At 44.2% G+C, this 27,364-nt stretch overlaps 1 protein-coding gene across 1 annotated transcript; it reads right to left on the bottom strand.

Annotated features, from left to right (window-relative positions):
• Positions 1-27,364, bottom strand: nkd1 (NKD inhibitor of WNT signaling pathway 1). Its single transcript, XM_076156354.1, has 10 exons — positions 27,210-27,364; positions 27,076-27,108; positions 26,783-26,910; positions 10,505-10,562; positions 7,368-7,471; positions 7,141-7,236; positions 5,992-6,139; positions 5,021-5,102; positions 4,487-4,614; positions 1-3,892 (listed from the first exon to the last, which is right to left on the bottom strand). Exons 1-10 carry the CDS (start codon positions 27,232-27,234, stop codon positions 3,360-3,362), a joined length of 1,335 nt encoding a protein of 444 aa, XP_076012469.1. The 5' UTR covers positions 27,235-27,364; the 3' UTR covers positions 1-3,359.

The following is a 27,364-nucleotide window of genomic DNA, read 5'->3' as shown; positions in this document are numbered from 1 at the left end:
TCCTTAACATTTGATGTGGTGACACATGAAATGATGATGAAACAAAGGAGGGATTGTGGAGACAGTGGTAGACTAAATGTTAGAGGAAAATCATTTTGTGAACACAAAGACTCAAAAGAGAACAGTTTCACTTCCAGGAAAATCTGAGGAGACTAAATCCCAAAACAACTACTGCCGAGCTGCCCCTGAGCAAGGCAAATCAAACTCAGTTGCTCCACTGATGCGTGAATGTGTTTGTTTTGAGCAGCTTTCTGCTTTGAGCTTATGCATTTAATGAATGTAAAGCAGAATATTTAAGGAAAATAAATGGGAGACCAAAATCTGGAAACACCGATTCCTTCACCGAGTTTACACACACACACACGCCCACACACACACAGACACATGCTCACACACACTGTGTCGAATTGGACCACCCTGCAGGATGAACATTCACCTGCCTGTTGTCTTTTAAAACAACCAGAGGACCGTGTCCACACTGCTTATATCTGGAGTCATAAACTGGAACATCCTCACTGAGGGCGAGTAAAAAGACTGACAAATGAGTTACAGTTGTTGGTGGGGGGGCAGCAGAATGGACTTGTTGTCCCAGAAAAGCAGTGTGAGGTGAGGAAACTGAGGTATGGAGTGCAGCTGTGATCCCCCTGGGGAATGACGCCGTTCCACCGTGTCCCATGAGACGGCCCGTCTGACTGGTGCCTTTCCTAATGGACAGCCTGCAGCTGTGGGAGGACACCGCCAGGCTGAGGACAGGACTGGCACACAGCATTCTTGCTCATCCAAAACATACACACACCCACACTTCTGGCAGCCTAACATAACTTAACACAGGGGATAGCTGAAACACTTGTGAGGCCAGAGGCCTCCGAATGCTAATCCGTGTTAATAACTGTCATCCTCTCCGCATAAACAAGGCACTAAACCCTCACTGATCTTAAGGACATGGACAGGCTTGGTTACCCGTTGTATCAGACTGTCCCCTGTGTCGGTAAATGTGAAGAAGGGCAGTATGTTTTCTAAAATGTGAGCAACAAACTCTGGGAACTTTCATTTTGGCACTTGTAACTTTCACAGATTTTGATTTCCTCTGTAAAACCACAGGAGCCACAGGAACGGATTGAAAAGACAACAGAAAAGTCTTCCACATCTGTATCTTATGCCTACTGGGTAGAGAATTGTGGGGACAAATTACATCTGGCCATTGCAAAACCCCTTATTTTAAAAGATTTGTTAACATGATTGTTAACTGCTTATATTGATAAGCAGGAGAGTTTCATGTGCATACAAATCTTTGAAGTACTTAAACTTCCTGAGCCCTGGTTGCCTAAAATATTCCCTTCCACTGGGGTCCTCTGTACAGCTTCATGGGCAGACAGGTTTGTGTGGTGCTGGCAGGAGGGCAGCAGTAGTGAGTTATGGGTCTAGTGGAGCCTGCAAGCCGGGCCCAGTGTTATCCAGCACCAGAGGAATGAGACAGCTGAAAGAGCCCTCACCCCACCGTGCCACAAACAGAGCCTTGTTGGCTGAGCACTGAGGACACATGGCGGCACGGTGAAAGACCTGCTGACAGCTGAGGGACAGGAAGATGCCAAGGAAACAGAGGGGGCGATCATGTGACTCCGGCCAGGCCAAGGGCTGGACAACAGAGCGGCTAGTCGCTAGAAAAAGCAGCCAGAAAGTCAGAGGAAGTGTCTCATCCTCTACCAAACAACAGCCTGCATGCCTCTTACCAAGACGCCTGCTCAGTGGAAACACAAAGTCATTCTGTGGGGGAACCTTCTAGGTGTGCTCTAAAGAAAAGTGATCCATGCTGACAAACACATTCACCAGCTTCTGCCTAAAGTCCAGGACTCTTCATTTGGTTTCAATCTCAAACACTATCTAATGTTGTTTGGATGCGGGCATTAGACATTCAAATGACAGGGCTGATCTCTTCACACAAGTTCACAAAAGTTCAGAGCTTTACAAGCGCTTGTATATGTCTTACACAGTGTTAGAGTGTCTGCACAAAGCACAGGCATTGTAACACTGGGATATATGGACTGGCACTTTAAATATGTGGGGAGTTTTAAAGCTCAAGTCTTTTTGCTTAATAGACTAATTAAAAAATCTATGCCAATGAAAAGGATGAAGATATTAATGTTTAATAAATACCCACGTAACACTACATAAGAGTTAAATTACAGCCAAGTGTACCTGAAGTTGATCTCAACAAACGTGCAGTGGTCAAATATCAGCTGAGACAGTGAATGAGTGTGTGAGAACATACTGTATACTGTACTGTTGTACATGTTGTAGTCAAAATGAGGCTCCTAGTGGTCTTGAAAAGTGTGACGTCACAAACAAAAGCTTGAAATTGGGAATACAAAGATATCACATTATCAATAAAGCTTATAAAAAAAAGGATAATAATATATACCTTATGTACAGTAAATGTTAGTTATTAAAAGGAACTTTTCAACACTCAGTACTGCAAAGTGTGATTTGATTTCTTCAAAAACTTTAAGCAATTTGAGACTGAATTTTTTTTAGCTAAAGTCACCATTATATTAACAATTCAGATAAAACTGGAGGTAGCAGCAAATTAAGGATTTCTGTTCTTTTACCTTAACATTTCAACATTTTTATTTCCTGTGTTTGCCTCAGGGGTAACGCGTGCTTAAATCAGAATCTTCATTTTCTTCTTCAAAACCTGCCTGACAGCCTGCTTTAAAAACTCACATACCCACGAGTGCGCTTCAAGTGGTTTTCAATGACACCCGTGCTGAAACATTCACACACACACACACACACACAAAGACTCACGCACACACTCACACACACACACACACACACACACACACACACACACACACACACTTGACTTTGCCCTGCTCCCTATTCTCCTATCACCTACAGCATAATCCTTCATATATTCTCATCTATACATCACAGTCTTTCTGCCTCTAGTCCCACCTCTTGCCTTAGTGGTCTCAATCAGGGCTTGCTGTGCTGGTTTGGAGCCACAAAGTTCATCAGCTAGTGGGATTCAGGAGCAGACGACAGGAACTTTTGTATTGTCTGCGGCTTCCTTTCCTTAATCCATCCGTCTGTGCTTCCTGGCCATGCTGTAGCCCTGATTCATGATCCTGTTACCTACCAAGGTTTCTATATTTCTGAAGCACCTCTTCATAATACTGGTTAATAACATATCTACACTTCATCTGCACCTCCCATGATCCTCCTCTGTCGTCCCTGTGTCCTCTGTCCAATACAAACAGCCGCTGCAGTCCGTGTCTGCTGGCCTCGGAGGGCAGGGAGGGGGGCGGTGGGTGGTTGGGGGGGGGGAAATGGCGGGAGTACTGAGCTGTGCCAGGAGTTCAAGACTGGTAAAAGTGGTGGTAGTGGTGGTGGTGTTCATGGTGGTGGTGATGCTCATGCCGCTGCACCATCTGTGCCAGCCCCCCCTCGTAGAGCAGCACGCTGGGCAGGTCCCTCACCTGCTCCTTCTCCATCACCGGCCCTGCAGCTGCCAGAGAGCCCAACGCTCTGTAGCCCTGGCTTTCCTTGGACCGTTGCTTGTGCTTGCGGTAGGGGGCCGTGGACTGGTGAGGGGGAGTCTGAGTCGGTACGGCCGGGGGAGGAGGAGCCCCTCTGCTCCTCATCACCCTGCCACTGATCTGTGTGGGAGGTATGCGGTTGTGGGTCTTAGGAGAGCGGAGGGCATGTTTCCCTGAGTCTTGGCCACGCGGCCGGGCGGGACAGAGGCTGTCTGGAGCAACAGCATCCACCAAAGTGTGAAGGCGGCGGTGGTGGGGATAGGAGTGGCCATTTTCTGGCTCGTGGGAACGAGAACGAGTCTGGTTGGATGGCCGGGTCTGAGGCTCGGCCTTCGTTGGCTCTGCTGTGGCGGCTGTGATAGAGACAGAAAACGATTCATGTTTAACTGAGAGGGTCAGGGTCAAGCATTTAGAAGATACAGACAAACACAATAACACTGATGTGAATAATGATTTTTGAGGACTCTCAAATGTAGAACAATAGCAGGGGAGTAAACATCCTGAAAATATCAATTGGGTGCAAATTACTGCCAAAATGTGAGGAATAAAGCTTCACTCAAATGTTATATGATTGTGTTGCCAGCGTCACGTCAGGTTCCCTCTTTATGCAGATAACCCTGACACAATGTGACAGAGAGTACATCCCTGTAAGCACTGCACTTTTCCAACATTTAAATAATCACATGTCATCACTGGCTGTCAGATCAAGGGTGCAGCTTATTAGACCAAATTTCTCACTTCACAACAGGCCCTGCTGTTGATGGATTTCAGCCTCGAACACTTGATGTATTGTGTTTGCCTGAGCCCAGATGTTTATACTGGCGAGCGCTGCAGTGGGCTGGTAGATCAACCTACTGGTTTCAAGCAGGTGCCACAGTAATGAGGGCCCCTGGATGCAGCTTCAAAGCCCCCCCTCCCCGCTACACCCCTGGCCACGCTCCACTCACCAGCTCCAAAGCGGGACGTGTAGTTCTCAATCCCTGCCAGGTCCAAATAGTGGTTCCTGCGTTCCAGGTTCTCATCCACACAGTGGCGCTGGCAGCCCGGCTGGGTGTGGTGGTCACTGTGGTGGCGCCTGCGGACACAAGCGGCACCTTTCATTAGTGAGCAGTTCTCAGCGCGGTTCCGTATAATAGTGGTTTGAAAAAGTAAATCAAGTCCTCCGGATGACAGAGCTGAGGACTCTTTACAGGGCCGGAGCTGGGACCAGGTTTAAGTCTCAAAACATTACGTGAACGGGGCGGGAATGAGGTAACCTCTCTGCCAAGTGTGCATGAGGCACGTACGGGTGAGCCAAACCAAGCAGTAGATCCCTGCACAGGGTCCTAAGCTCCTAAGCACAAATGTGTGTGACCCTTGTGACTCATACGATTACCACAATCCTTTCTCAATGAAAATCTTTCAGCTGTACGTAGCAAGGATTGTGACACATCATTGGCTTTAACAACAGACACTTAAATGTAGGATGGATGTGGGCATACCTAAGGAGTGCTCTGCTCTTCTTTTCTGCAGTCTTGTGGTCTTCTATGCACTTGTCATTTTTCTCCTTGGAGTGGGACATGTCTGTGTGCGAGGGAAAAACAGGAGGGCATTATCAAAGAGCAGCCACACACACAAACACACACACACAGACACAGACACAAACAGGCGTTACAGTCACACAAGCCTCAGAAGAAAGCAACCTTTGTTTTGGGGAAATTACTTTGAAGATCTATAGAAGAGGAAAGACAACAACACTTTGTTTATTCTATTTTCAACTCCGCGAATCTATAAAGCACGGAGTGAAATGAAAAAAGCGCGCAGACATCACAAACGGTTTATTAAGGGCGCGAGATCTGATACGGATTGAAATTAGCATGAAGGCAACCAAGCAGTACTTTCAAAGCTCGCTCTGTTTGAATCTCATGAAGGATATTTATAGCCAGCAACAACAGGACGTGAACACACAGGAATCTATATTTTCCCTGACTACTTGTTTACCGAATCGTCACTAAGAAAAGTTAAGTTGAATGTAGCTATATTTTCCCGACAGCTCTGAGCGGAGGGTGGAGGGGCAAAGGGCGGAGAAGATGGAAGGAACAGGGAAATTTGGAGAAGAGAAAATTGCTTTGGTTATCAAAAGGACTAAATCTCTTAAGGTTAGGAGTATTTGAAGGTGTGTGTGTGTGTGTGTGTGTGTGTGTGTGTGTGTGTGTGTGTGTGTGGGGGGGGGGGGGGTCCTCTCTTGGCTCTCCCCCCATCATTAAAAATGAACCCCATTGAGTGAGAGAGATAGAGCTACAACAGAGGCGAAGAGGTACAAAGCTGTGACAGGCCTGAAGCAGCCACCTTTCTGCATGAAACACACACACACACACACACACACGCAGTCTCACACAAACACACACGCAGTCTCACACACATATCTCTGGGTGATTTGACTCCTCATCCAACCACAACCCTCCGTGACTACCTGCTGCCCCCTGCGTACAGCTCCTCCACCGCTGGCTGGAGTCGGGAGCCACTGAGAGCTTGACCCGTAGTGTCTTGCTGCTGCTGGGCGAGTGGTTGACGGAGGCGTCGACTACTTCATAGATGGTGTGGAGCAAACTGGTGATATCCTGCAGGAAGAGAAGAATACAGAGCGTCACCACCAAAGATCGAAGCTTTTCCTGAGCTCATCTCACATTTCATCCCTTGACCACCAAGTACAGAATTGTACAAGTAACATGACCTCGCCATTATCTTAACAGAGACATAGTAAATAATAATAATAATAACTTATTGCGTGATGTGTGAATATGTTGCGAGTGTTTTCCCTCAGAAAGCAAAATAAGCACATGAGCTCTACATGAACTGTTCAGGATTTAGCCTGTGCAAACAAAACTCTGAATAGTATTATTTTTGCTCACCACTACACTTTTCCAACACATAACATAAAAGACTATTATGAATCCTTCAGGGACTGGTTCCACATACTGCTTTCGCACACAGACATAATGTAAAAAAAAAAAATAATGAAATAAAAGTTTCCTGTCATTTTTGGTTTCCTTCTCTCTCTCTTTTTTTATTCTCGTGAAGGGGTAGAAAAAAAAAAGTTGGAGAAGAAAGCGTTTCGTTCCCCCTCCAAGTTGCCGCCTGCCGCCTCATGAGCCGCACAGCCGCAGGCAGAGCCAAAAATCTGCACAGCCAACCACACAGAGGACAGCTCCGCTCTCTTTGTGCCGTTTCAAGTTGTTCTCAGAAAATGCAGGTCTTTCTGGATGTTCCCTCAGATCTATACCAGTACTAGGCACCTTGTCGGAGAGGAACCACACAAGCCTGGATTAAATATGGTTTCTCAGAGTGAGATTGAGGAACGTTACGCTAACTTCCACAGCGTGAAAAGGTTCAAATGCAAGTTGATGATTTTATTTCACAGCTGGCGAAAGTAGCGAAAAGAATGTTATGCTTTCAATGGATTCAATATTGAAAGAAATATAGAAGTTTAATTTTTGTGCAAATAAAATCCACTGCCACTGTTTGTAGCCTTTAAACAGAAGGATATTGTATTTTTATGATATAAACATTGGCCTGGTGTGATGCGGAACAGGAGTTATTGGTCAACTAAAAGGATGCTTACCTCTCTGGTGACTTTGCCATTGTTATCAAAGTCATACAAGGTGAAGGTCCACTCCTGCCTGTTATCCTCCTCCACAGACACGGCACACTCCAACTCCTGAAATAGCACAGCATGGAACTATCAATAACATACTGTATGTGTGTGTCTGCATGTGTATGTGTGTTGCCATTGGCCTAGTTTCATCCTGAGGGGAAGTAATAAACGTCCTGGTCGATGTTGACGCTCACTTCAAACTGGAGCTGTTTCTGTGGCCCTGCGGGGGACTGGCTGTCCCTCTCCTGCATCTTCTCCTCCACACAGCAGCTGTCTGTCTTCTCCGGGGGTAAAGCCACTGCACACACACACACGCACACACAGATACACACACACACACACACAAAGATAAAAGAGGGAGCCTGAGGATGGAAATGCTGGGTGCAGTCATAACCTCAGGATATGTTGCCTTCAAGTGTTCTTTGTAAGCTCCTACTTCCAAGTCTGGCAGTCGCAATTAAGATGTGTCACACACTCAAGGGATGTTGGTTGGAAATAAAAGCAAAACGGATGCCACAGCAAAATTCCTCATAGTTTTCTCTGTGGGTGTATTCATTCATATTTATTAGTAATGTATGACTACTGAACACAGCGCTGATGTGTTTTTATTAAGCGAAGTAGCAGAATAATGAGTAGAATCACAAGTTAGCTTTGCAATTTGCAATCTAAATGAACATTTTGCTGATGTCCTGCCTTTGTGACATAATCCACAGAAGAAGTAGTTTGGCTCAGTCGTCCGAAACATGGAGGAATTTGAGGAAAACAAATGAATGAAACAAATCTGTGTGTTACCGCTACAGAGAGAGTGTGTATTTTGTGGTGTTTCATCTCAGGTATTACATTTCTGTACTGTGACATTTGAGAAATCACTGATGCAAATCCAAACTGTCAACCCGATCCAAAAGGCAAAAAGTTCGAAGCACAACAAAGCTTATTCTCAAATGGGCTGCCATCATTATTTCAAACTTTTAACTAGTGTGTTTGTTCCAGTGGGGGAGCTGGGTGTCAAACATGAAAGTGAATAACGTTCCGTGATTCAAACACGATTGAATATTAGCGGCGTTCAAACGTGGATACTGCAATGGGAGCAACACATGAACATCAAACGGTCTATAGGGGGCAGAGTCCAAGGCCCACTGCAGCAGTGCTTATCAACATATGGAATGACATTCACCCTGTGTTACCTTTCAGACATACAGTACAAATCCGTGGTGATCATGTGTACCTACACGTTTACAGTCAGAACCATATTGGATGCTGCTGAGCTGCCCAGAAGTTCATGAATGTTTCTCTGTACTTCTCCAAATACCCAAACAGGATTCATCAGGGTTTTCCATTTGGTGTGAATGTGTCACCGTGTTTTCACACTGCTTGACTTTGATATGAAAGGATGAATACAGGTTTTTCTGCATGGCCCTCATAGGTTACAATTGCAGGCATGTTACAGTCCTGTGATGTCTTTCTCCTCGATATCTGATCATTTAGCTTTGCTGGTGCATGAGCCCACCCCCCAAATGCAGTCCTGCCGTCCCCGCCCATACACACACACACACATGTACCCGCACACACAAACAGACAACACCCTCCCTCGTCGCCCAGCCCCCATTCCTCTCCCCTTTTGCGTCACACTTTGAAGTTCCATTCTCAAACCCTTTGGAAGAGGATCAGACCGGCTGTAAAACAGAATCACTAATTAATTAAGCCAAGTCAAATCTGAAACACTGTTTGTTGTGCTCGCCAACAGGGCAGACACAACAGCCCAATTTCTTTCCTCCTGATCCAAAGCAGATCAAAGCAGACCTGCCCCATCCCTGGGTAGGGGGAAAATGCCAAAAATGAAAGGCATCATCCCAGGGAGCATTTACTAACTTTTTGGAAAGCAGCAGCATTTGGGTTCTTGCTGTTTGATCATCTGAGGTGCTCAAAGGAAACATTGTGTGCAAGGGCAAATCTGTTCCATGGCAGGCTCAATATGGTGGTGAGATTCTTATCTTGGAGCTAATGAAATGCCGGGAGGAGTAACAGTAATCTGCTATCTCCCCCTCAGAACCCCCCTATCACAGACATAAGCCTTCTTTTTATGAGGGAAGCTGCTGCCAGGGGATTGGCTGCACCTCAGGGGCACCGCGAGGGCAGTCACTGTTGGCACACTCAGCGACTGTTCCAACTTTCCAACTTCCCCCCGTGACACACATGTATGTACACCCTTACACAAGCGTACACACAAGTAAAGGCAAGTAAGGAAAACTGCCACACACTCCTAGCACTCATTTGAGCTTGGACACTGTACGTACTGTATTGTAAACGTATGCAGCCCCTTTTCTGTATGAATAGTTAAAGTTAGCCTGTTGTGGGAAGGTAGAAATACCAATGAAGAGTAAATCCCGCTATAACTGTTTCCTGCATGTCCATCTTACAAAAATATATGATCAACATATGGTCACTGATGATTGAGAAACTATGAAATCTCCACCAGTAATGTTTAGGTTCTTTCATCCCCGTCTCCACTCACCCTCATGGAGATTTGCACAGACGCTCCTAGATCCTTCTGTGATATTGTTATGGTACCTTTTTGTTGTTGAGTGTCAGCAGCAACACTTCAGGATGACAGGCTGGTGAATACTTTGAATATGAACTACATCTTTTAGAATATAGCTGGATAAAGAGTGTTGGTGGTTGCAGTGGCAGTGTGTTAAGTCACCACATAACACACTGCCACTGCAACCACCAACACTCTTTATCAACAGGATTTCAACGCGGTAAGACAATTGAACCAAACCGCTTAGACCGACAAGGATAATTGACTTAACAGTTTCGAATTTCATTTATCTACGCACAATCCATTTTCTCTCTTTTGTAGAACTCGCAGAACTGAAATTAGGGAATTCGCAGTGATACAACTAAAGACAACCTCTCACGATCAGTCCTGTTTTAATGGTAGGGGTAGACTTTTTCCCTCAAAGAGCCCATAATCCAGGATCACACAACACCGGGAAAAACACGTGAGAAGGAGGCACTATGCAGAGCGAAGGGCGGATGAAAGAGAGGGGACGTGGAGCAGAGGGAGGGAAGGTAGGGGGACCACATCAGCACATTGTTGGGGCTTAGAGAAAGGGTGCGGAGCAGGGGGGGATGAGATGAGCAACGACTTGCAGTGCCAGCATGTCTCTGGTGGGCCAGTTTGTATTTACTGCAGCGCTTTGACCCAACAGCGTGCACGTTTTCATCTAGAATGCTGAACGGCTAATTTAACTGATAAGCGCCATCAACCAGAGGCAGGAAATGATATCTGTGAGAAGTTAAACGGTACGTGACAGAGAACAGAGCCTACCTTCTAAACGGTAGTGTTCATCACCAACCCCTTTGGCACATGCTTCATTCATGGAGCCCTGGAAAGAGAAAGAGACATGAACAATGTGTCAGTGTTTCAAGCCAAACAGAGAGGAAGTATTTTTATCACACAAAAACAAAAAACGTTTGAGTTGACAGCACAGATCCACAGCATAGTTTTCCAATACAAAGTGACGTGCCTGGATCAAAATTACAGCGTTTATATCTATATATGAACAAAGTTTGACAACTGCGCACTGAGCTTAAACAGAAGTGGAAAGTTTCAAGAGGATGGTAATTGTAGGACTGGAAGCAAGCTGAGCATAAGACTGGCAGTCACAACGGAGAGTAAGTGAAAGAAATATTGAAGTTGCTGCCGGGCTTGCAGAGGATTCTGAGGAATATGGCTGGTAGTGGGGCTATTTTGGTGGCGGGTTATCATCACTGAGGGCAAACGATATGTTCAGAGGCTGGCTTTTATCCTGGGACATTTTCATGCAAGCCCCCCCAAAGCAGCTCTGTCTGTTACTGCATACCACAGTGACTGGAGGGACATGTGAGCCTTAGGCTTTACTGTGGAAAAAAGCCTGGCTCAGGTATCCATGTGGCATTTACAGTCATCTGGCCGAAAAACCATTACTCATAGGCCCACAAACGTGCGTACATCCGTGGACACTCACACGCATACATATACAGACTTAATGACCGCACCCCTGCTCTCATGGCAAGCTTTTAAGTACAAAAGAATCCTTTGGAAGCATGTGGGCACAGTATGTACACAAATGCATGTGTGTGTGTGTGTGTGTGAGCAGTATGTGTCTATGAGTAACAGTGGTGAAGATAAGACAGCATGAGAGGGGGGTTTTCTCTATAATCCTCAGAGGTGGAGGGTCAGCTGGTGTGACCCTCAGACTAGTGCCAGCCAGGCTCCAGCTATGTGGGTGGCCTCTGAAGAGAAAGCACTAAACCACACAACTGACTGACTGACTGACTGACTGGCTGACTCTCTACATTTACATGCAAATGTAGTGTGTAATGCAATTAAGGCAAAAAGGCAGCGTTAGCGATGCAGAGATGGATGGACGTACTGGGATTCCATCGTTCCATGATTTACTCATTACTCATTAATTGCTGTATGAGGGGAAGTGCACCGGCTGAAATGCGGTACAGTCGCCTCTTCTCGTGAGGTAGTCAGTCAATCCAATGTGTTGCTTGTGTGGTTTTATGTAGGTGTATGTACAGACACCTGAAGTTGAATCTGGTCATATGTGTTTGTATTTGATTGAGTGCTATTGTAATACCAAGTTCTGACCACATAACTAATGCTGTGAGTGCTGCTGGGAGAAACACGCAGGTTTCCTTCGGAGATTATTAATGTCTTGCACCTTCAACTTGTCCTGAAAAGCACTAATGTAAGAGTACAGGCACCGGAAAACGCAATGATTTACATACAGAGTCACATGAGTGCACATTGACATTTGCAATGCACGCACATTCTGCATCTTGAGTGCATGTCTGTTTTCTGATGAATGAAGCAAAATTATTCGAGGTTAGCCAAGAACATGAGAAAAGGGAGAAGAGGAATGTGTTAATTGGCTGTTGTCTGTAATGATGGATGGTCGCCATATTATTAGCATACTGTGGCTCTGGGATTTGTTCTGGTTAATGATAAGGAAAGAAAATACATGCTTTATTTCGAAACACACACACACATACACCATTACCCTGATGACAGTTCCTCCACACAAACGCAGAATGAGCCCTCAAAGTTGTAATGAGATCAGATAAAGTCTTGATGTGCTTCATACATAATAAATGAGACACTGACACAAATCTTTTTTTTGTTTTGTTTTACCCTTGACACAGTCATTGATATCAGATATAGGAATGCATCCAGATTGGCAGGAAATCCTCCTGATTCAAACTGTCCGTACAGTCTGACACAGTCCATCCTTTATCCATCCACATCTATGTAATCAAATCTACTATGGAGCACCTCGTGCTGAAGGGTCTAAACACGCTGTGCTCGTTTCGCACCACCAGTGTCTGCAAAACGTTAAGGTTTTAAATCTGTCTTTGCCTTTAAGTTCTAAGTTCAGTCAGTCTTTTTCCGGGCTGCAGAGGAACAATAAGGCAGTGGTCTTTATGCAGTTCCAAGGGTCTGTTGGTATCCAGAAAAGTAAGGTTGTAGTGGCAGCAACACTTCAAGCTGGACCCAACTCCAGCACTGATCTATTCAGACCCATGAAAAAGAGCTTAATCCCCACAACCTCACCATTTACTCAAATGACACACTGAAACCTTTTGCCACTCTTTCTTTGCAGATCATTTGACAGCAGTGTCAGGGGACTGCTCTTTTACATTTCAGACATTTAGCTGCTATTGTTATGTCAAACAGGTAGGGGGGGGGGGGCTTCCAGGGCTTGCTTTCATCAGAGACATGTTGGTCAATGGTGACACCGATTGAAGAAGGATCAAAGCTGTGACCTTATCGACTATGGGACGACCTCTGCAACTAGTAGGATGGCCTGGCTCTGTGTGTGTATTGAATAGTGTTTTTCCAAACTCTTAACATCCCTTAAAAATGGAGGGGGGGGGGGGGGGGTATGTACCAATACTACAGATCTTTATAATTTCTAGCTGTTTTGACTACAGAAGCACATACAGCCATCACAATAAATCCTGTCAAAGTGGTTTCATGGTTGTAGTCAGTGAGACGCTGTCCCCAAGTGTCTGGTGAAACATTAGAAAGGTTAAAACAACAGACTGCAGACTCCAAGGTCGGTGCCTCAAAGTTAATGGAACTGTGGCGGCGCCTTAACAAGTGGCTGTATAGATTTATAAGATTTACAAGTTCTTAACTGTAACTACGCAGCTAAAGAGGGTTTATCAAGCTGTTAACACAGCCATACCATGGCTTACTACAAATCTCCTGATCAGCCATGATAATCTTAGTTTCTGATATTGCTTATGTTGCATATTACATTTTGGAGCAATATTCAGTACTGACTGGCAGTAGCTATCCAAGAGAGTTATGCCCCATTAGTATTCTTGTACACAATGACCATAATAATCTATTGATAAAAAAGGGGACCACAAAAGAGCCATCAATCTTGACCCATTTTGTCTGACAATGAAGGGCTTTGCTAGGGAGCCAAGAGTCAGAGGCCACTGTGGGAGAACCTTTTAGGCCAAAGTGAGCAACAAGCATAGGCCTGCTGACCTCCCAGAGCCCAATGGCCACATCAAAGCACAACCACAGAAATGATGACATTTTAACTGTCCACAGAGACAGTAGTGATTCCGCACCATTACCATATTTGTGCAACAGCACAAGCAGAACTTTGATACATTGTACAGTGTGTCCAGTTGTTTGGACATTTTGTCCCTGCTCATGTTAATGGCTTTTGTTCCAAACTGTTTGATACACGAGGTGTCACTTGGCCGGGATTTGACAGTGTCATAAGCACACATCATTCAGCAGCGCTGCAGACCAGCTAAACATCTTCCAGACATGATGTTTAATGTTATGTGGAAACCAGAATAAAAAGGATTTTGCTTTTAACAGCAACTGGGTCCTTCAAAGCTTCTTCAAGGTCTTCAAGGCACAGACTTGTGTGGCTCCTGTGTGTTTTAAAGTTGTTCAAGCCCCTTCAGAGAAAGTGATTTATTGCTAACTATACACAGAACACAGTGTCTGCCCCATTACTACATCCCATCCACATTACTCACAGGGCTGAAGGTCTGTTTGGTTTGGCAACTGATCCTACGTAACAAAACAAAACCATAAATACTTCACATTAAGAACAAGGATTGGGATATACCAAAGACACATCCATATTAAAAATGATTCATATTTACTGAACAAACATTAATTAGGATATCTTTATTTCCAAAGAAGGATCGAACCTCCACTCCTCTCACGCTCCTTTCATTACAGGAGATGCATGTATGATCCAGGCCGGTGTAATATACATTCAGCCCATGTGTGACCCCTTCAACACTGTCACGGGTTAATCTCCAGTAACTATTCTTCACAGAGACCCCACAACTATAGCTCCATACAAATTACAAAGCATTTACTTACAGAAAAGGCAATTACTCATTTTCTAGTACCAAAGAGGAGAATGGCAAAATCCAAAGTCCATCCATGTACTATATGGCTTCCCCACATAAGCTTAAGCACTGATGGGCCTACAATAAATATGATCGCTTTAAACAACTAAGAAAGGATGAAAGCAAGCGAGCCTGTGTGGAGAAAGCCCGGGAGATGCTGCCAGGATGTGCTCAGTAGAACAAGAAATATGCAGACAGTGTGAAAGTAATATTTCTTCCTTCGGGGCTAAAGTGTTAATCACATTCTTTGCTTTGGGCACAGCACAGACCCACACAGTACTGAGTTAATGTAAATATAGTCAGTGTGTGTTTAAGTATAGACACACAGTTAAATTGCATAGAACAAGCAAAAAAATCTAAGTTGTGTACAAGTCTTAGTTTTGCTGCATTGTTACAAAGTCTCTCTTGCTCGTGTGTTTTTTAGAGATATTTCTAGTTAAATCTTTTGAAATCAATGTCAATAACACAATGTCCCTAAATGCCTGTTCAGCAAAGTGGAGCAATGACTCAACCTGCATTGAATACAGGTCAGTGTTTTCAGTTAGACTGATTAGAGCAGGTCTCTACACCTGTGTGGGTGTTCTATAAAGGTGCAAGTACAGCTCAGGGCCCAATAAAGTCGTCCAGAAAGCATCGCATTTACCCTGGCAGAGTAGACAGGGAACCACAAAACCACTGGGGCCAGATTTTTTTATTGTGTGTCTGAGATTGAAAGGAAAAGGGCACATTAAAGTGCAAGTAATATGTACTTGTATGTGATTGTGGGAAAATCCCACAAGGCCTCTCGGTCTCTATGCTGTCTGCCTCCACGACATGCCACACAGGCTGACAATTTATGCAGCAGACGACAGCTCCCCCTGATCGTGCGCCAGGGCTCAGTGGATGCAGACCTCTGGTGTACTGGCAGCGTTGTTGGCACTCCATCAAAACCCAGGAAAAATCTCATTAGGGCTGCGGCTGGATGCCTCCTGTTCCGTACCCCACCCCATGCTGGAACACACCTTCAGGTCGGTGACGTTCAGAGCAGTGCCGCTGACATAAAGCGAAACACACATGAAGGGCAATTTAGCCAAGAGGACGAGAGTTGGAGTGAGAGTGACAAGGGAAAATGTGGAGGAATGGTGACTAGTGCCTGTGCTGCTCCGTGTCCATGTCTGCTTCCCCTGAACCGTTTTAGCAAGAGGTGACTGAGGTCGCTGACACTTTCATAAAAGCCACCCAACACTTAAAGAAGTTAAAATAGAGCATTGCAGAAGGTGAGCAAGAGGAGAAGTGATCACGCTCACTTGAGGCAGCTGCACAGATTGATATGTACTGTTTAGTATAGATAACAGGCAATATAATACGAACCAAAAAAAGGTGCTGGACATGCAACGTGTTCTTTCCTTGTACCAGGTGTGTCAAGATCAACTGTAAAGATTTTAAGTTGCCTACAGCTCTTTGTGCGTGAAGTTATCTCGACACATTCTGCAACATGGATAGCGGCTACAAAGCTTAGTTTATGAATTAATAAGGGAGGAAACAGGCACCTAGAATGGGGAATTTCAAAACTCCACGTGCAGACACAAGGAGTGTCTAAAAGCACAAAGTAAAACAACAAAAAACGTCTTATTAGCTTTAGACTGGCAAATTAGCTTATAGGTGTAGTGTTACTTCAAGAGAGGAAATACCCATCCCCCCCTCCACCCTCCAGGAGAGTAAACGGAGATACACAGGAGGCTGTTTCAAAGGAGCAGCACAACTCAGGAATCTGGAGCGGTGCCTATCCAGGAATATCTCAGGAGTTACCAAGATGTGGTAAGTGTGCGGTGCAGCTGGAAAGAAAAGCAAAGCGAACCAAGCCACCAGTCACCCTCATGAAAACATGGGTGCTGCTGTCTTTTCCAGTTCCTTACAATGGAATGTTCTTCACCATCCACTAACATTTAACAGCCCCCCATTCAAAGCAACGCATAGTGGTAAAACACGATGCCTCGAGATGGAGCCAAGATAGAAGGTGTTGATGTGGGGCAGTGGAGAAAAGCACTCAAGAGCGCAGCTTCAAAGAGGATCAGCTTTCACACGCGAAATTAAGATCTCAGATAATCATATAGCGTAGCGATGCGGCCAGTTTTCATACAGACTGACAAGCGTCATCGAATTAATGCAAGTCTTTGTATTCCTATTCAACATAAAACATTATTAGGAGCTATCACACTCACCAGACAATGCAATGAGGTGTTTCTTATGAGGATCCAGTGCTTCGGTCCTCTTAATGTTAGCAAGAGGCCAGGACCAAAGCATAAAATTAAGATAATCGGTGCTATAGGAAGCCATATCTGCTGTGATTTACAACGCAGTTTTAAACCGTTGATAAGAAACTGAATCCAGAGGTCAGACTGTAAATCGTTTGATGTTGAGGCCTGCACGTGGAAAATAAGAGGACATACTTGGTATAAATATTAAAGCCACTACACACTAAAAAAGATCACTCAGGAGACCATTAAGCTGCTAAAACACCCATCAAAAAGATATATGTGTCAAACATATGTGCCGTGTTTAAAACATTCTGTCCGCTTTACTTTCCCAACACTAAATATAGAAAGAATAATACTAAAGCTGACTGGACAACAAGCCACAAAGTTTATGTAAATAACCGAACAAGTCAGACCTTAACTTGACACGGTAAAGAGGCCCAATGTCAAACTTGAGGTTTCAGAGGGAGCATCTGAGACAGACACCTTCTCCACAGACTGCTGTGGGATGCGGTAAAGGGGAGCAGACTTTGTGGCCCCGTGCCTGACACCCCTCAGTCACAGCACGCCCTCTTCTCTTCCTGCACCCCAGGAAGGAAATGATATCCACAGATTTGGGATCCATCAGCAGGCAGGTTGGAGGGAAAGCTACCCTATGGTTAAAGCGTGCACGGTCAGCAACACTGAGGCTGGAAGGGTTTAAGGAGAACGCACATGCCAGAGGGCTTACCCTCTTAACTCCAGTTCACTGGGCAGGTCATGCACATACACACAACCACAAACACGCCAACAAAATACAAAGCTGGTGAGACACGCGTCTGTGTGGTGTGGGTGTGTACACACAAAGGTTTGTAAGTGCACGTGGTGGCCTCAAACACACTTGTTTTGAACAGTACAGGCGCTGTGATTAGATGCCTTCCTTTTGTGGAGCGATAGTGCACAGCCACCAGTCATTTCTCCAAGTCAGATTAACATTGCAAACACTGCCGGTCACATTACCTCACCCACATCAAAGGCTGCCTCCTGAAAGGCTCCAGTGGAATATTAGCAGAGATTAACAGCCCTCATCTCTTTGCTTCAGAAACATGCTGATTTGAAGTAATCTCACTCCTCCTCTGCCTTTTTTCTGCTTCATGTGTGAAGTTGGCCAACACTTTAATAACCCATTTACAAAACTTTTACACCTGCAAAGATAAGCTTTTACAACTCAGCCAGCCCCTCAGGCACTAAATCATACCTGTTACCCAAGGTACACGCTTTTATTAGCTTTGAAAAATGTGTAACCAGAGCAATTAACATTTATCTGACTGTTTATCAAAGCCATATCAGAGTAGAGAGGATGAGTGTGGGGGTATACAAGGTGGCGAGATCAAGAGTCGAACAGCGTGTTCAAGCCTCGAGCAATTTGGAGAAACCAATTGTGAGACTGAATTCATTTACAATGAGAGAAGGACTGAACCTCAGATTAACAGATGTTAACGTTCTAATGTTTACATCATTTGTTAAGAGTTAGATTACAATTTCTCAGACTTCAGAGACAATACAAGTATTCTTTGTTTCTTTCTGTTGCATGAATCCCAACACAAACATTTTGGTGAATCAAACTTAATCCTCAATTTGATCAATATTAACATACAGTAAGTGATACTGATACTACTAATGATACATCGTGGAGAGTAATGGGGAGAGTTAAACTACAAACCATCTGTTGGCTGTCAGTTGTTGTATTAAGCCAACCGATGCATTCCAAGTCAGTATGCAGGCAACTGAGTTGAATGAGCACAAATCCCAAAATTTTGCTGCAAGGTGGTCTGAATTGTCAGTGGCCACAGAGCTGCTTGCTCGTACTAAAAACATCCCACAGGTAAATATCAGACTTCAAGGTCATGAATGTCAATCCCAATTTGTGCCAATTCCATTTGGGATTTGTTGGACAGCAGTTTACTGAGGTGGGACACAAAGGGTTAGGCATTTGCTCTATTACATGACCCACCTATTATCAAGAAGAGAATCATTGGGCTATGTTGCAATAGCACTTAAGCATACTCAGAATTAATTATAATAACAGGCTTCTTTGTTTTGTATTTTTCCAATGCCTACTCCAACTATTTTAATTTCATTTGTATACTTCATGACTAGAATGTTGTGTATATCAGTTTACAAGCGTTCTGGCCTTCACTTACTTTATCAAACAGCACAGGAGGTGTCTGTCTGACATAATACGCAATTGCTGTGCATGCACTTGTCAATCATTATTATAAAAATAGCACAGATAATATACTGAGACTCCCAAGGCAACATGCCTTCTTCCATGCATAAGTGTCTGTGTTCCATTTAACTCTGAGTGTGTCACACTGTGTCTGGAGGGTCTTAGCAATTAGTTAAAGCATTCTTTGAGTAGAGACAGTCCTTTAGAGATCTAGGTGGCTGCAGACGCCAGTCTCAAGTGTTGCAAAGTGTGGGAGGAACACGGTTTAAGTCAGAAAGTCTACCCTGAGGGCAGCCAGAAAGTGACAGGCACTTCAGCCTTTCACCACAGAGCAATGAGAAGAAGCACTGCTGAAAGTTTTCATGTCCATGACGAGACCTTTAACACTTTCACTCATATAACATATCCAGACTAAAACAAACCACATAAAGCATTATATCACCTAAAAATGTTGGCGGTTTGAGTTTTTAGAAAGAAATATCATTTTATAGAGGATATATCACGTTAAAATCTCATAATACATTCCATTCTATAATGAGATTTTTATCATCTAATCCAACCAGGACATGTTAAAACAGGAATTCAAAACAAAACCAAATCTGGAAATTGTCAGGAGTCTCCTGGATGGAGTTCTTCATAGCCCACAAAACACATGGTGAAATTGAAGAGAGAGGTGAAAGGAAAGAAGAGTGGGATAATATAATTCAATAATAATAAGGGGAGAAGGTGGCTGCTCTTCATTTCTGCTCATAGTCACACTCGTTCACCTGTGCATATACTTACACACATCAGCATGTTTTGGCGCAGACATCCTGCCATTTGACTAAACATCCCTCACATATGACCTTTTATTGTAACTGTGGACCTAAAATCTCTGTAATTACAGACAATGTTTAATCTTAGCAAGTAAACATGGCAGCAGAAATAGACACTTCAACTACTATATACAAGTGCACTGGTGCCAGACGCACGTTTCTATTCATAGCTGGCTGGAATTAGTGGCTTGTGTCATTGCTCACCATAATGAACTTGCAGTTGAGAGGGATACTCACTACCCGTGCTCCCTGACACACACTGACCAATATGCACACAGAAAAAAGAACATTCCAAATGGAACACATTCAAGCAAAGGTACATATGCCGTTGTGCAGCAACGGGCTTGAGGATTTGAGGATATAATTATTATTACTTCCCGGAGCTACTAGATTGTGGAAAACCTGCTCCACTTTGGCCTCTGATCTTAATATTGTGGGATGAGAAAAGCAAGCCTTATTCACATCAACCAATTTAATGGAAACACGAAAAAAAATACATCGACTGGATTTATTCTCCACCAAATTCCATTCTGCTCATCTGCTGTGAGGTTTTTCAGTGAAACATAATGTAACGTGTCCGCTTGTATTCAAACTTGAATTTCACCTCATGTTTTGCACTAAACTGGAATGGAAACATGGCTGCTGTCAAAGATAAAGAACAAGACAATCAACATCTTCTCTTTTCCATTTTTTTATAGATATTGTTAAACGCGTAACACTTGGATATCCACAAAACAATGTAAATCTTTAGAATATTTCATCGTCAGCTTATAAAGAATACGTGACCACTTACACAATAGTGTGTAAGAAAACATACTCAAACAACAGGAAGTTGGTGATTAGCTACAGGACTGGTGAACCACTCTGCAATGCTGCTGTATGGGTCAAATGACCCTTGGGTGAGAACGAGGTTGGCCTGCTTCCCTGAAAGGCTACAGGGTGAGGTCCTCTTAGCGCTGTGGCACCTGTAGAGCATAAACACACCAGGGGAGTACGGTCTCCCTTTCAGCAGGGCCGCTCTTCTGTTTAGGTTTCCTTCTACCAAAAACATCCCCTTACAGACAATCCAGGCCTGGCGCCATGGGAAGAGCTGAAGAGCCCTAAAACCTCTGTCTGTGGGAGGCACAATGCTCTCCCAGCTCTGTTTACATAAATCCCTTTCCTTCGTTCCCTCTACCTCAGGTGGCCTAAGGGCCCTGGTCACCAAAGCTCTCAAACACAGGGAGGATAAATATAACAGCAGGCCTTATGGAAGCTGTGGGGTCCATCACTGATGGACAAAGAAAAACAAACACATATGGGGGGATCCATGCAGGAACTCTGTGTTTGTTGGCAGTGATAACAGATTCACATCTAAGGTTAAATGAATGGATAGCGCATGTACTTGTGTTTCTCAGTTGTTGTGTGTCGAGTATGCATGCACACGTTTGTGTGCATTCTCAGAGCGTGATAGCAGTTTTATTCAGATGTTGAGCAGATCCTATTTGAGAGCCACTTGGAGCACTCAGTCAAATTATTCAGCACTTACTGCACAGGCCAGAACGCAACCCACAAGGGAACCTGATAAACAAACAAGAGAGAATTATTCAGGGTTTAAACACTTAAACACCCACTTCAGCAAAGCCTTTTAAGTGAGTGATTAAGCTGGGTACTGAGCTCCCAGAGCGAGCTCGGAGGAGCTCAGTGCCACCACAGTCCCAGAGTGTTCCCCTAACCTCCCCACACATAATCAATCGCTAACCTGTATCAACTGCAAGTGAAAACTGGATAAAGAGTATTTTATTTACAGGTTTCCAACAACTGTCAGGTAATTGATCTGAGTGTCGTTAGCCTACAGAACTAAGGTGCAGTCGTGTTTTGGAAAAAATTACTTCACTGCATAGAATTGAAGTCAATGCTGTTTTTCATTTTCCACAGGCCGACCACCACGGATACAATTTCATCCAGTGGGAAAGAGCATATCAGTTACAAATGTCACAATCTATCTATTAAACAAAAGATCTGCATCATCTTTGTCATCAGCGCAGACTGGAAGTGGTATTGTCTTAAACCAACCACTGCTATTTTGCAACAATTAATTGTAGAACAAACACTTCAGCCTAAATGCAATCATGACACGGGAAGGAGACACTTAGGAACAATCAATGCCATTGGTCCACACTGAACATACATTTGGGGAAACAAAGCGCAAATCTCAGCTGCTAATCCTCAGAGATTCCGAGCGCATTCCCACAAACGCCTTTGATCTCTGAAGTGCATACGGGCAGCTGATTCCAGACATGCTGCACCCTTACACACCCATGCATGAGCAGAGCATGAACACATTTAGACATACGTGAGCACTATTTCCGTACAGCTGTACAATATGTACATTGTTTCAGAATGACAGCTACAAAAAGGGGCAATTACTTCAACGGAAACCTTGCCAGTACGCGTGTTACATAACCTTAAGTGTTTTATACACTTCTAGCCACTAAATCCTAAGCTTGTTATTTCAGTATCCATAATTAATGTTATGTTTGTAATGAAAATCAGCAAAGGGTGAAATAGACTACATATACAGAAAGTGATGTGATCATATTGAAGAGAAAGTTAAAAACAGGAAAAGCCAAAATGTCTGCAGGCCATTACAACTCTCCCTTAATCTACACTGCCAAGTTTTTAAGAGGTCCCATTCATAACACCTGAGAGTTATCCGCTCTGCTTTGTCACATCGGAGGAACTATGTAATCTATGTGACATACGATGCTGGCTGAGACAATGAAACCACCTGCACCTCCTCGAACCTCCCAGTCCCCGAGCTATGTTGATGTCAGCCCGAGATTTCCTCCCCATCTTCTCATGGGAAAAACAGTCCACAGTGCTCCTCTATGGCCAGGTGCTCCCCCTCCACCCCTAAGGCAAAGGCTTTTCTTTTCTATTGAGTGTGTCTCCAAAACTTTTCTCCCAGCCTCTTCAAACGGCAACAACAGGGCCCTCCGTCCCTTGGGAGCACAGAAGGGGTAGAGCCCAGTGGGAGAGGGGCATACGTCATGCAGCACGCACAAGAGGCCAGCCGATGGGAAAAGAGAATGCACAGGGGGAAGACAGAAAGGAGAGAAGAGAGGAAGAGGAGTCTGCATTTGAAAGGTGCTTTCAGCTTCTAGACAAGGGCCTTTGCTTTGTGGAAACAAGGAGAGAAAAAGCACAACGGTAGAGGCAGAAAGGAAAGGGGGCGCAAAAACCTGCCATGTCTTTTATCAGACTCGGAGGCTGAGGGAATGTGTTTAAAAGCTTTAGGCCTGCTCCAAAAAAATCATTGTACTTTGTAAAAAAATATATATTTTAAGAGCTGGCAGCAAACCGTGAATCAGAAAGGTTGGGGGCAGAAGTTCCGCTGTGATGTGCGTCTGAGTTGAGCATTCTGTCGTCAGATGTACCTCAGCTTTTTGTCTAAGAATTTATACAAGTCGACGGGGGAACGCGCTTGAAAAAAACATAAACTTTGGAATAGTGAGAGTAGACCTTTGGGAAACGGGAGGTGGAGGGGCTCCTTTTACTGAACAGAGTAGAGGCTTCACAGCGGAGGAGGAGCCATCAGTGTCACTACAAACACCTCCCTGCATGGCCCACTTCAAATGCAGTCTCATTTCATCAGCCACAACTAACACAGGGCCACTGGGTAAACGCAAGAAACAGATGGAGACTAGAAGGGGAGAAGGGAGGAGAAGGGGCTAGAACCAGGGGAGGGGGAGGGGAGGGGATGGGGGAACTTTTCTATGAAGAAACTGAATACTAAACATCAATATAAAACATTCTGAGGTTACTCTTGATCCTCCACAAACATAGCTGAGAACCTGATTAAGAAGAAATCCATAGCGCTTAAGTCTGAAAACGCTGCGTCCTAGCCAGTGGTGGCCCCGAGAGCCGATGGGAAAAGCCATAAGAAAATACCCGAGAGGAACTTCCACGTCACGAATTGAGAAAGCCTTCAACGGTATCAATATCTTTGCCGACATAACTCTACAGGGTGCACATGACATATCACATTTATAGGGTAGGTGTAGACACCGTGCTGTTACACAGGAAAAAGCGTGCCAAGGCTCACATGCTCACATACTGAGAACCGCAGATCCACCTGCCCACACCACTCACACACTACATTTACGTGCACTCAGTGCGCCAATTATTCGACTGTAATGTGATTAAGATGAAAATGTGAGTAAAATCCATTCAGACTTATTTAATGCAATTCAGCTCTCTGTGGAATATGTGGCAGGTGAGGAGATTCAGAGTTGGTTTACATGCAAATACAATCACATCATGGTGTGTACAATCAATTTAGTGCCTTAATGGGATTTTGATCTGATTCTTTGCCTCAGTGGACACAAACTGACCGTCTTCCTCTCTCGAACAAAGCTGCATCCCCGACTACAGAGCTGATGAATAGATACGGACTCAGCATGGAGATGTCATTAAGCTTTCAAGTGCATGTTTGTGTCTTTAATGAAGACAAATGGCCAATGTGACCAGCTCCACAAAAACAATACGCTTTATAACACAGACATTGTTCTTAGGGGGGGAAGATGGCTTGGAAAAGATGAGATCAAAAGAATTCCAAGGGTGGACTTCCTACTGTTGACACCCGACCCACATTCTCCTGGACACTTTTTCAGCCGGGAGGGGGGCTAAGAGAACTATGGTTATAAATAACTGTCTCACCAGGTATTCTATACAATTCAGACAGCCATTAAGCCAGCAGAGTCCACTTGCATTCTCTCCACAAAGGGGTTTGCCTCTGTTTTTTTCTTTTTTTGCCACTGACTTTTGAATGACTTTTCAATCCGCATTAAGATTTTTTAATACCACACAGTGTTTCCTTTCAGAGGCCAATATCTTTATCTTGAAAATTACTGAAAAAACTGGCAAATATGTTGAAATCACAAATAAGTGCTTCTAATATTAAAAACTAACTCCGGTTTGTTCAGAAACATCCAACACAAAGTGGTTTTAAAGACATCAAGGAACCAAAGCTAAGAGGTTTTACTGAAGACATAAACAACCTTGTAAATGGGATGTATTCTCTTAAGCACTGACATATTCCAGGAAACAAACATATCACTTCTTTCTCATGATGCCCCGTGAACCTTGGCCAGAATGACCTGTGTCCAAATCTCATGCCCACCCTGCTCCATGTTATGTTCAGTTTGCAAGCTCTCCCATTGTCTGCCGGGGTTTTTACCCCTACCATCAAAGAGTTAATTTTCCTGCCATTGCCCTTGACCACAGCACTAGATGTACAATGTGAAATGTGGGTACCCACTTCTCCAAATTGTTACGATAGGTTAAATGGGAATTGTTTTCATCGCTGACCCACCACATGACACACTAAAGCTCCATTCATGCAAGGAAAAGCACCTTGCAGCTAGAGACAACACAATGGTGGACTTTAGCCCTTACCTGGGCTCTGATCAAGAGATATTTCAGCTACCTTGGACTGATAATGGCTCTTCAATTTGCGTGCTTACTCCACACCAGCATGCCTTTGATTCCCCATACCAAAGGCTTGCTTTTTCCGAGAAACCAACCTGGCATGTGAAGTTGTGACTCACTTCCAAGATAATCAGTTTAAATGGAAGGCATTGACATGAGCCTTACACAAGAATGACTGCATGTCATAAAGGCAAGAGCTCTGTGATCACAAAAAAAGCAAATGAGAGGGCAAGAGAAAGGAAAATAAGCCTGACTGTTGATAACACGTTGAGCAATAACAGGCATAAATAAAATTCAGGCCTGTGTGTGAAGTAAAGTTGCTTATACTGCATATTGCAGAATGTGCTCTAATGCTCTTCAAAGTGTCTTGGTCGTGGGTGGAGGAACTGAGCTTCCTGGTGGATTTGTTTTGATGGGCTCCAATTCCTCAAACATGTTGCCTTTGAGGATGGCATCACTAACCAAAGAGGCTTAAGACTCCTCTGAAGCAATTCCAAAGGATTTCCCTACTTGACAACAACAACAGTGTTTACAGCAATGCCAAAAGACAACACAAGCACGACCCAACACTCTTCTTCGCAGCCTTTACTATGTATATGTATTTGAATGTATTTCACTCTTGGGGACCGATCTATTGTTACCAAAGAAACCCTTAGATCTGCGAAAATAGGTAGATACTGAAATGTTTGCCAGCATGAGCAAATGGAACAATGTTGGAGTGTTGAAAGATGGTTTGAGAATAGAATAGTACAGAATAGAATAGAATGTATCCAGTCATTGTAAGAGTGTGGTTCCCTGACTGGTGATAAAGAATAATTTGAATATTGAGAATAAATCAGAACAAATGTCAAAAATACCAAATTAACACATACATCTATACATTCCTATGCACGCATATAAATGACGCACACATACACAGGCATGAACACCAACACACACGTGTCTTGAGACAGATGCAAATATGCAAAAACCATCCTCCACTGAGGGTCACCATCATCATTGCAGGAGAATTCATTGTGTTGATATGAAATGGATTTTAGTTCACAGCAGAAAAGAGGCAAAGATGCAGATTACTCCATCCATTGACAAAAACAATGATAATGAATTGAACTTACAACCTCTCACCCCAACAGCGAAAAGTGTTAGCGTACTAACTTTGGGGAAAGTTAGTCATGGCAACAGATGAGAGAAATGAGAGTAGAGAACCAGTGTGTGTAGTTACGTGCTTGCTTCTCAGAGTGGACAGAGGGACTAAACTCTAAATCGCGTCCCTTATTTATATAGTGGCGGTGGGCTCGTGCCGCGCGTGAACAATAAACGGGATGTGAGCAGAGAGAGCGTCGTGACAGCGCGCGCCGACACGCTGCTTGCTTGCTTGCTTGCCTGCCTGCCTGCCTGCCTGCTTGGCTGGCCGCGGTTCGCGCTGTACTCACCCTTGCAGTAAGCCCGCAGCTGCTCCGGTGGTGACAGTCCTGCTGCTCGGGACGGTAATACTTCTGCTTAACCAGCCAGTCGTCGATGCCTTTCCTCGCCAAACAGGCATTAACTACAAAACTGTCGCCTGGAAACAAAGAAGCAGCCCCTCATTTACAACTCGCCTCAACCCCCCCACTCCGACTCCACAACAGCAAGTCCCATCTTTTCACAGAGTCCGAGTGTAAATAGTTAAAAACAAAAACACACAAACTGTACTGAAACATGTGCGGTGATAAATCAGTGCGCTTACCTTCTGGACTCTCCCTTGGTTTACAAATAGCAGCTTTGGGAAGAGAGAGGATACAATGTTACTCCCAAAGTATCAGACGCTCAGACGCTACAACTACTCCATCTGTAATTGCTCGCGAGGAGTAACAAACTTACCATGTTTGGAGTGCAGTTTACCCATTTCTATGCATCGGGTTGGAAATAAAAACCATCAGATGAATGTAATCCAAGAAAAAAGGCAAGAAAAGCGAACGATATCCACACTGGAGGCTGTCCGTGGAGAATAGGAGCAGACTGAGCTCCAATGCGCT

Source organism: Genypterus blacodes, unplaced genomic scaffold (genome assembly GCF_046128005.1).
Source record: "Genypterus blacodes isolate CSIRO-AG114 ecotype Tasmania unplaced genomic scaffold, CSIRO-AGI_Gbla_v1 ptg000067l_1, whole genome shotgun sequence".
NCBI classification, from domain to species: Eukaryota; Metazoa; Chordata; class Actinopteri; order Ophidiiformes; family Ophidiidae; genus Genypterus; species Genypterus blacodes.
This window is presented reverse-complemented; position numbering and strand designations above follow the sequence as displayed.